The sequence below is a fragment of the Cornus florida genome, unplaced genomic scaffold, assembly GCF_030987335.1.
Source record: "Cornus florida cultivar Cherokee Brave unplaced genomic scaffold, ASM3098733v1 CherokeeBrave_3.0.0_Hap2_Chr01, whole genome shotgun sequence".
Taxonomy (NCBI): domain Eukaryota; kingdom Viridiplantae; phylum Streptophyta; class Magnoliopsida; order Cornales; family Cornaceae; genus Cornus; species Cornus florida.
This window is the reverse complement of record NW_026775571.1, coordinates 120245218-120255831: the sequence shown is the minus strand read 5'-3', so window position 1 is coordinate 120255831 and position 10614 is coordinate 120245218. Positions and strand designations below refer to the sequence as shown.

General features: G+C 35.3%; 1 protein-coding gene across 1 annotated transcript; it reads left to right on the top strand.

Annotated features, from left to right (window-relative positions):
- Positions 1–2010: 2010 nt before the first annotated feature.
- LOC132282206 (subtilisin-like protease SBT5.4) lies at positions 2011–6456 on the top strand. Its single transcript, XM_059783816.1, has 11 exons — positions 2011–2109; positions 2256–2368; positions 2737–2834; positions 2925–3092; positions 3230–3338; positions 3684–4227; positions 4413–4507; positions 4632–4880; positions 4968–5082; positions 5194–5398; positions 5608–6456. The coding sequence occupies exons 1-11, from the start codon at positions 2011–2013 to the stop codon at positions 6195–6197; spliced, it is 2385 nt and encodes a 794-aa protein (XP_059639799.1). The 3' UTR covers positions 6198–6456.
- The last annotated feature ends 4158 nt before the right edge of the window (positions 6457–10614 follow it).

The following is a 10614-nucleotide window of genomic DNA, read 5'->3' as shown; positions in this document are numbered from 1 at the left end:
TAATAGAGGATCCAGAACACTTCCATTGGGCGAACAACCAATCTCAGGCCTAACTACAACCTCACACATGGTTGTAGGATTGTGGTTACGGTCATTGGGTTGATTATGGTCATTAGGGTGGTCACAAACAGGTCTGGGGGCAGGCTGTGTAGGAGGGGGGTCAGTAGGTGAAGAACAATCCATTGTCTAGCAGGATGATTCATGGTGGAATGGCTGGTAGGATAGGGATGGGATGGGAGAGGGGGAATAACATTTTTTTCATTATTTTCAATAAGGAATAACTTCTTAGTAATCTTAACAAACGGCTTCTGATTAAAAATGTTCAAAATTCACAAAGCTTTGTTCAATTTATTTTTTGTTTCCTAAAACAAGTATCCAAAACTAAAATTATGATGCCAGCACGAAGCAAGGTGATATCTCAGTGATACTATCAAGTGTCTTTTGTGCATTTTGGTGGATAAGAGAAATTAATGGATACTGAACTTCATAAACATAGGATAAATGAAGGTTTTAATGGTAAATGTTCAAGAAATTACAATTTTTATGCTATCCACAGGTAATAGAATAAAAAGGAATGGAGACATAAAATATTTATGCGGTGTGTCCTGATTGTAAGTCTTGAGAAATTGCTGTTTAGATAAATTTATTATTGAGTTTATATAGGACTGAGTATCTAACCAAGCACTCCATGGAAGTGTTTCGCCCCCTAATTAATAGTAATTAAATATGTGACATTAACTTGTTTTGTTTTTTGTTTTTTTAACTAAAATATTGAGCCAAGAACAGTAGTAAGCATGCAAATTAACCTTAGCAGCCAATTATTATCAAACAGTGTTAGTTAAACAAAATATGTAAGGTTGGTGGCAGAGCGGAGTTGAGACGGGTTTAACTAAATCCTACCCTGTTTCGTTAGAAAATCTATCATGTCAACTTTGTCCCTATTTCATTGATTTGTAATTGGTACGCCATCCTCGCTCATACTCCGACAGATAAAATATCGTTTCCGCCTCGCGTATTCCTTTTAATTGCGAGGGCAAAACGTGTTATGCCACTTTTATTATTATTATTTAAAAAAAAAATGGTTTATTGTGCTCAAATTGTGTTATAAATAAGATGTCCGAACTTTTAAATGATTAACGAGTGAATATTAATATATTAAGCGACACTAGCAATAAAGTAATAAGGGTCTTAAAAATATTAAATATTATATATATATAATTTTTAAATGTACATATATAATCGAACGGGACTGACCGAGTTTATCTCTAAATTTGCCTTCATTCCAAACCCACTTTAAATTTTTAATTATTTTATCATATCGGTCTCAAATCCATTTACCCTATTAAGGCCTGGCGGAAAAATTGTTATCCTAAGAACATGATAGAGTATACTATTAAAATAGGAAGTCTTCTGTAATTAATGTGTAAAGTGGTAATTGAATTTATTGAAATGGGAAGTTGTTTGGAAACCAGAGTTTTTTTAGTAATGATTGTGAGAGTCACTAGAAACTTATTGATGGCAATATTTTGACAATTCAATTTATAAAAACATTTTTTTTTTTTTTTTTTCAACAGCAATTCCAGACTTTTGTGTCAACTATGCAATTTATTTTCCTTTTCTATTTTGGATACATTAATTTACCGAGACGCATTCATTTCGGCAATAATCGTGCACGATCACAAAGACATGCAGTAGATTCTTTCTAATTTTAAATAGTAAATGCATGTCATTATTGAATTCATTTTCCGAATTACAATATTAGGAAAGAACATTAAAGAAAATTGGAGGAGGAGGAAATTTTGAGATTTAATTCCCTACTAAGTATGGTATCAATATGGTATAAATAAACAACCCCTCCTCTCCTCTCCTGATCCTTCCTCAGGACGAAAACGGAAGGGAAGGAGCCCCAGTCTCTTCTTTTCCTCAATGCAAACAGTAGATATACAGTTTTTAAGTACAATAAATACTTAAGAAAATATATATCATTTCAGATTATAGCATTTCGCGGCCATGATGGAAAGCAAAATGTTGTTTTCAAAACTTCCAATTTTCCTTCTAATCTTCATTCTTCTCTCTCTGTCCCCAACACCAGCTTTCGCGGCCAAAAAGGTAAGCATTACAGATAGATCTTCACTTCTAGTCATGGATCGATTTGGAACTTAAACTTAATTAATTTTTCTAGTACTTCCTCACTAATGGGCAGGCTTTGATTATTCTCCGTTGTTTTTTTTTTATTTTTATGGTGTCTATAATAGTCATATATTGTGTACATGGGAACTCCTTCGCATAATGGTCGAAAAATGAGTGAGAAAGCTCTTGGTCAGGTCTCAGATTCTCACTGCAAGTTTCTTGCATCATTCCTCGGAAGGTATGAGATTTTACATATATTTTGATTAATTATATTTTACTTTTTTTATTATTATCAATTTTCTCTTAATCCCATGCGAATATATGGAGTCAGGCTAGATAAATTATACTTTTTTCATATATAGTAAAGAATGGAAAAGAGGAATTTAACTGATTTGCCCAACAATAAAAGACCATTAGGTGTGTAAAATGAGTGAAAATTTAAATATGAGTTTGATGACAATCACTTATGTAAATAATGTCAATTATTTAAGTCTACTTTTCAATTTTTCCATTTCAAAAAACGGGAGATCGAGTGTTATTATTTTTCATACTATTGCATCACATTGTTTCAACTCTCTCCTTTGCTTATGGAATTGTTTCATGCAGTACAAAGAAGGCCAAAGATTCCATATTTTACTCGTATCAAGGATACATCAACGGCTTTGCTGCAGTGCTTGATGAGGAGCAGGCAGCTAAAATTTCAAGTACAGCATCTTGGGTGGATTCTGTCTCCTTTATGTTCGATCATTAATTTTTGATGTACTACTGATAAATGTTTTTCTATATTGACGCAGAGGATCCAAATGTTGTGTCCGTTTTTAAAAATGAATTGTTACAATTGCACACAACAAAGTCTTGGAATTTTCTTTCACTAGAAAATAATAACGGTGCCGCTGACTTGAACTCCTTGTGGACGAAGGCCAAACATGGAGAAGACATCATTATAGGAAATCTTGACAGTGGTAATTAGTGATAACCATTTTTTATTCTTTTAATTATCCCATATATAGATTGCCTTACAAATTATTTCTTTTTTATTCTTGTGATTCTGGAGTTTTGAATAAAGAATTTATAATTTTTTGTGATTTTGTTTTTTTAGGCGTCATTCCCGAATTAGAGAGTTTCAATGACAAAGGATATGGACCCATTCCAAAAAAATGGAATGGAATATGTCAGAACGACACCAAAATTGGATTCGCATGCAATAAGTAAGTTCCATTTTCATTAAATCTCTATGTGAATAAATATAAAAATATGTAAACAAAATCATATATCAAAGCAGTCAACAAAATCAATATATGATCGGCAATTGTAAGAACCCACACAAACAATTCAAAGCACACACCCATATTCAACTAGGTCAGCCTCTAATTCAAGTACTCTACCACTTAAGTTTCAAATTCAAAAGAAATTTGGGTTGATAGAATGATGCGAATGAATATGGGCAGCAGCATTTAGCCTTGCATAATCCAACATAGAGATTCTCAGGAGATGATATTCTGTTTTTGTTTTTTTTAACAAGGATATTTTCTTATTTGGAACAAAATTTTCAGAAAACTTATCGGAGCTAGGTACTTCTACAAAGGATTTCTTATGAATAGGGAGTTGAAAGACCATTCCAATTTCTCATCACCCCGAGACGATGGTGGCCATGGAACTCACACATTATCAACGGCAGGTGGGAACATTGTGCCTGGAGCAAATATACTTGGCGCTGCAAATGGAATTGCAAAAGGCGGTGCACCTAGAGCCCGAGTGGCTGCTTATAAGGTATGCTGGCCACCAGTAGATGGTAAGGGTGGATGCAGTGAGGCGGACATCCTCAAAGCCTTCGATCAGGCCATCCGTGACGGAGTTGACGTGCTTTCAGTGTCGCTTGGTTCAGGCCGAGCCACTGATTACGTCGACGATGCCACTTCAATTGGGGCATTCCATGCTGCTAAGCATGGCATACTTGTGGTGGCCTCAGCCGGGAATGAAGGACCCGGAGATGGTACTCTCTCCAATCCTGCCCCATGGGTACTAACAGTTGCGGCGAGCACCATGGATCGTGAAATTGTTGCTAACGTTGAGCTTGGCAATGGAGCGCGCTTCAAGGTTCAATTCCATGTCATTCAAAATTTATGATGATCCAATAGTACATAAAGTACAAAAAAGTGAACAGTAATATATATTTTTTCCCTGTTTGATAAACATCTAAAAGTTTAAGTAACTTTGGTGTGCTATTAATTGCTTCTTCAATTTGTTTAAGATTCTATTAATTATGTAATATATGATTGTAGGGAGCTGGTGTTTTTAAACCAATGCGACAAGAAAAACCCATTCCGATTCTTACTGGGGCACAGGCTAAAGCTGCCAAGGCTAACGAAAAAGAAGCGTGAGTCAGAACAATATCTGCCTTGTGAGATAGAAAGAAATTTCATGATTGCGGTATCATGCAATTTGATGATTATGAGTTCTAATTCGAGTTTCTTTATATATATATATATATATATATGCAGTTTGTTTTGCAAGGAGGGAGCACTGGATCCCCAGAAGGCTAAGGGTAAAATCGTGGTGTGTCTTAGGGGCGGCGAAGTTGATAGAGCAGACAAAAGTGTAAATGCTGCTCGTGCTGGGGCTGTTGGAATGATTCTTTGCAACGACAAGGCTGATGGTGATGCTATCGTTGCTTATCCTCACACGATTCCGGCTTCGCATCTCAATTACACAGCTGGTCAAGCTCTTTTTGCCTACATCAACTCAACCCAGTATGTCAATTACATTTGTCTGAGTTATCACATCAATTTAATCAGTTTTCTTCTTATATATACTTAATTATTACTGTGATTATGTAGGAATCCGCAGGCTACTATTAAGGATACCACAACACAACTCAACACAAAGCCTGCTCCAGTCATGGCTGCTTTCTCCTCTAAGGGTCCAAACATTTTTACACCAGAGATCCTCAAGGTTTGACCGTGGACATACAGGAACAAGAACCTTTTTCCTTTTTTTTCAATTTTGGCTTTTCCAGTTTTGGCTTAACCATTTTAATTTTTTTTTTTTTTGTTTAATATTCAGCCTGATATCACTGCACCAGGAGTAAGTGTGCTAGCTGCATTTGGATTACCTATATCAGGCTTTGATAAGCAAACTGTTTTTCCCTTCAACCTTTTTTCTGGAACATCCATGTCTTGTCCTCACGTTTCTGGTATTGCCGCCCTTCTCAAAGCAATCCACCCTGATTGGAGTCCCGCTGCCATTAAATCCGCAATCATGACCACCGGTAATATATTTCAATTCATTTTCACTTGTACTAATGGTATCTTCTACCATTCTTATAATTACTATCGTCTCACGTCACATTTATGCGAAGAGTTGTGCTAAATGTACCAAAATTATAGACATGCACTTGGCTTTATTACTCATTTAGACGACATATTCAATCCCAGTACTAATTATCATTTGTTTGATGGTGAACTTTTTTCTATGCAGCAAGCACAATAGACAACACTGGTAGTCCAATCTTAAATTCTTCTAATATTAAGGCAACGCCATTCAGTTACGGTGCTGGGCACGTACAGCCAAACCTTGCTGCAGATCCTGGCTTGGTTTATGACATGACACCTTCGGATTACAAGAAATTCCTTTGTGCAAGTGGATATGAAACACACAAGGTTCAGCTCTTTGCCAAGAAGCATGTATGTCCCAACTTTACAGATCCTCTCACTATATTAAACCTCAACTATCCTTCAATAACCGTCCCGGAACTCTCTGGCTCAGCCACCGTGAGACGAACACTGAAGAATGTTGGCCCTCCCGGCAACTATAAAGCCCGTGTTGTTTCCCCACAGGGATTTTCAGTTATTGTTAAACCTGATGTCTTTAAATTTACCAAGGGTGGTGAACAGAAGACATTTTCTGTGACATTGAAAGAAGATCAGAAAAATAAAAAAGCTAGTGATGACGAAGACTATTCATTTGGAGAGTTAATATGGTCAGATGGGGTACATAACGTCCGGAGTCCGATTGTGGTTGCCAAGGAGCCTGAATTGAAATCCCCGAACTCTAAAACAAAGGAGTAGATATATATAAATATGTGTGTGTATATATATATATGTATAAACAAAGTGAACTGAAAGAGAAGTAAACATGGAGCAGTTACATAAAGACTTATTTGAATTATTATTACTCAATTTGTACAGATATGACGGTTGATGGATTCATATAGAGGATGTCAATACATGTGTTGTGTTCTTTTCTTCTTTTAATCCGCATTTTTTGGTCATTGTCTATGTACTTGTGACTGTGGCTTAAATTACCAATTTTAATATCAGAATTTTAGAAAATCTAGCCATTATCAAAGTACTTTAAGAAGTATCTTGAAAAATCTGTAAATGTATACAATGATTGTGTAAATTATCCACTCTGTTTAAGGCTATAACATTTTTTTGGATAATTAAGGCCGGAGAAGCTAATTGGAAAGTTCAGGTTACTCTAATTATAAAAGAAAACAAAATTATAAATTAGATTCTTAGAGTTTTTTTTTATTAAGGGTTAATTCCATCTGCACTCCTGAGGTTTGTCAATATGCTATTTACATCCCCTTTACGTTTCATAATTCCACCTACCTCTCTTAAGGTTTGGGTTTACATATCAATTTGCCCCATGCCGTGAAGTAACTAACAATTTGTGCTGATGTCATTTCCACAAGCAATTGCATTATCATAATTATATTCGATCTTGTTTTAGTGTGTATTTTGGGATGTAAAACACTAATATCTAATTCAAGTCTAGGCCTCGAGGCCTAGAAAAATTTAGTGCACTTATTAAAGGGTCCCAAAGTTGATCCAATATATGCAGCTATCACATCTACTCCTGATCCAGTGATATCAGGCTGAATATTAACCCAAAAATAAAAAATGGAGATCTGTTAATTACAACATGCTATTCAAAGTGAATAGACATGTCCAACGGTCTAACCAAATTATTAGTTACCATCAAATGTTTTAAAGTTGTTACAAGTGATTTGGTAGCTAATTGGGCTTTGACTATTCACATTGAAAATATCTTATAGAAGCCAAAACTGTACATTGGTTTTAAGTCCAAAAAAAAAAAAAAAAACAAAAAACGAAAGAAAGAAAGGGTACTTGTTCCCGGTGTCAAACCTTGAGGATCTCTGGGGTAGTTGTGTTTGGACCCTTAGAGGAGAAAGTAGCCATGACTGGAGCAGGCTTTTTGTAGGGTTCTACTGCATGTTATTATTCAATTTGTACAAATCGATATGACTGCTGTTGGATTAACTTCAAAATAAATAAATAAAAAATTCATTACAATTATTCAGCCATTCAAGTTTTTTATTGTTCATTCTTTAAGATTTAGGCTTCATTTATTTGGGTGTAAAATTTTTTCCTTATAAAATATTTTTCAAATAATACTTTCTTCATGTAAAACGTTCTTCTATTTTTTATTTTTCAATGTTTGGCAAAGGTCTTGAAAATATTTTTTAGTGTTTGACTTCTGAAAGGGTTTTTAAATGAAAATTGAAGCTCTTATTTGATGCATTGATTATTCAATCTCTTGCTTATCCATTACTCTTTTTTTAAAAGCCTACAAAAAATTTAACAAATAAAATATATAACTTTTTTTGTTTTTGTTTTTTGAACAACCAAACACCAAAAAAAAGAAATAAATAAATAAATATTTTTCAAAAAAATATTTTACATTGGAGAAATAATCCTTCCTCTGATGTGAGCACAAAATTTTCTCAGGACAGAGCCTGGATTGATTTGTTGGACTGAAGTGGGTGAGACAGCCGCCTTAGAACCCGACATTATACTCGAGACTACCGAGAAGATTAAGCTGATCAGGCAGAGATTGCTTATAGCTCAAAGCCGACAGAAGAGTTATGCAGATAGGCGGAGACGACTGCTATCCTTTGAGGTGGGAGATCACGTTTTTCTTCGGGTTTCTCCACGAAAGGGTTGATAAGGTTCGGGAAGAGTGGCAAGTTGTCGCCACGATTCATTGGACCTTTTGAGATCTTGGACTGTGTAGGAGAGGTTACCTACAAACTAGCATTGCCACCGCAGATGGACAAGGTCCATAATGTTTTCCATGTATCGATGCTACAAAAGTACGAGCCAGATCCGTTTCACATTTTGAGTTGGGTTGATGTGGACATTGATGAGGATGTTTCCTACGATGAGGGACCAGTTCAAATCCTTGACACATAGTAGAAGGTGGTTGAGGAAAAAGACCATACCGTTGGTAAAGGTTCTTTGGAGGCATCATGGAGTTGAGGAGGCTACTTGGGAGCTCGAACAGGAGGTTCGCTCCAAGTATCCAGATTGGTTTTCTCCCTCAGGTATGGTTTGATTTCGGAGACGAAATCTTTTAAAATTAGGGAGACTGTAATGTTTTAAGGTTTTATATATATATATATGTGTGTGTGTGTGTGTGTGTGTGTGTGTGTGTGTGTGTGTGAGTGTGTGTGTGTGTGTGTGTCTTAAAGTTATTAGATTTTTTTTAAAAGCTAGTAGGCCCCACCAATATTTTAAACACCACAAAAAGGCCTAATGGCCATTGACTAGACTGCCTTTTTTTCTCTCTGCGTATCTCTCTCTCTCTCGTCCGATTCCAGTAGCTTAATTTTCCTTTTCTTTTTTTTCTTTTACAATTTCAAGCTTTGATTGCTCCTTTCATTCTTGGAATTTTTAGGAGCCGTTTGCGGCAAATCGAAGAGCACGGCGAGATCTACGTGTGAGTACCAGAAATATCATTTTTAGTGCACTCTAGGGATTTCGAAATTATAGGGTTCTTGGGCTCAAATTGGAGGTCTTCATCAAATTTGAGGTAGGGGTGTTCTAATGCATGAATTATTGTATTTTTGTGAGTTTCTAGCTTAAAGTGATGCCTAGCATATTTAATTAGTGCTAATTATTGCAAAGATTTGTTTAAAATAATAAGCATGGAATGTATGTGACTATTTGTTAATTGTTTTAAGGTGATTTAGTATGCTTACATATTTGTATGAAATTGAATTTATATTTTACATGCTAGTTATGCAAAGTTAATATTAAATGAGAGATCCATCATGTAGTTTATAAATTTTCCTTGTATAGTGTGTTTGAAAGTTATGTGGTTGGGTTAATAAATTGAAGCACAAACATTCATGCATTCATTAGGAAAGAGAAAGGGAAAAAAAATATTTTTAGAACAAACGAAATTATTTTGGGGAAAATATTTTCTAAAAGTGTTGCGAAAACCGAACGACTAGCAGGCGCCTAGTGGTCCGTGATGTTGGTGTAGTTTAGAAGGGAATGTAGTTGAGTTAATTAGTCCGGATGCGACGCCTTAGAGGTGCCTTGTGGTCGTAGATAGTTAACCAACTTTTTTCTTATGACGCCTTAGAGGTGCCTTGGGTTGGATTACACTAACGGTTTGGTTGTTGAAACAGAATTGTTTCGAAAACGGGGAGTGGCATATGTATGACATTGTACTTCATGCTACATGTGGGAAATTTGTGATTGGATGATATTTATACTATGTTTGTTGTTGTGATTGAGATTATGTTTTCCCCATAGTATGACCTCGTCCCTTTTATCTATTCTTTGTGTAGGATTCACGGGGATGTAAGAAGTGTGTCTTAGACACTTCCTACTGAGCTTATGCTTACTCTATTATTTTTAACATTTTTCAGGACATGGAAAAGAGGTGGCGGATGACGATCCACTACAGGTTTAGACGAGCTTGGAGACTCATTTTATTTTGCTATCTTTTATATTATAACTCTAATATTTTGTAAATATAATCTTAACTATTTTAAGAAACTTTAGTTTAATTGGTACAATGTTGTAAGCTATGGACTTTTAAATTCTAGCTACATTTTATGGACTGTAACTTAATGTAACTAAGGTGTGTTTCTTGTTTGGATGAAATGGTGGAAGGGGATTTTTGATACGTATGCAATCATTTTGGAAATGTGATATAATATCTGTATTGTGCGTTGAGACATGATAGGTTATTTTTAAGGCCCCGTGAGGCCATTGCATCTTTTTTTTTTTTTTTTTTTTTTTTTGGTTGTATTTTAACAGGTTATAGAGGGACTTTTTTTGATGAGGTTGTGATACCCCTCGGATCCGAGACAGGGGTTGATTAGGCCCAAGCACAAACCCGAGGGAAATATCAAACAATTAATATTTAAATGAACACAGGATACAAATATGAAATAAGAATAAAATAATAAGCTGAAAAGAATTCCAATTAAATAAAATCCTCAAAGTAATAATGTTAAAATCCAATAATCCAAAACCTCTATTTAATTAACAACTCGGGAATCCATTTTGTCGACCCCTAATAATATCCCAAACTGAAACTGAAACAACTGAAATAAAATCTAAAGCCAAACATGGAAAATAGTCCTATGTAGTCGGAGGAATAAGTGTTTGTATCTGCTTTGCAAGACCAAGCTCTAACCTTGGAATTGACGAGCACCTGAAA

Coding starts and splice junctions, on each gene's coding strand:
- LOC132282206 (XM_059783816.1), top strand. CDS start 2,011: ATGATGGAAAGCAAAATGTTGTTTTCAAAACTTCCAATTTTCCTTCTA. Junction 3,093..3,229: donor TATAGGAAATCTTGACAGTG/GTAATTAGTGAT, acceptor TTGTTTTTTTAG/GCGTCATTCCCGAATTAGAG. Junction 4,508..4,631: donor AAGGCTAACGAAAAAGAAGC/GTGAGTCAGAAC, acceptor ATATATATGCAG/TTTGTTTTGCAAGGAGGGAG.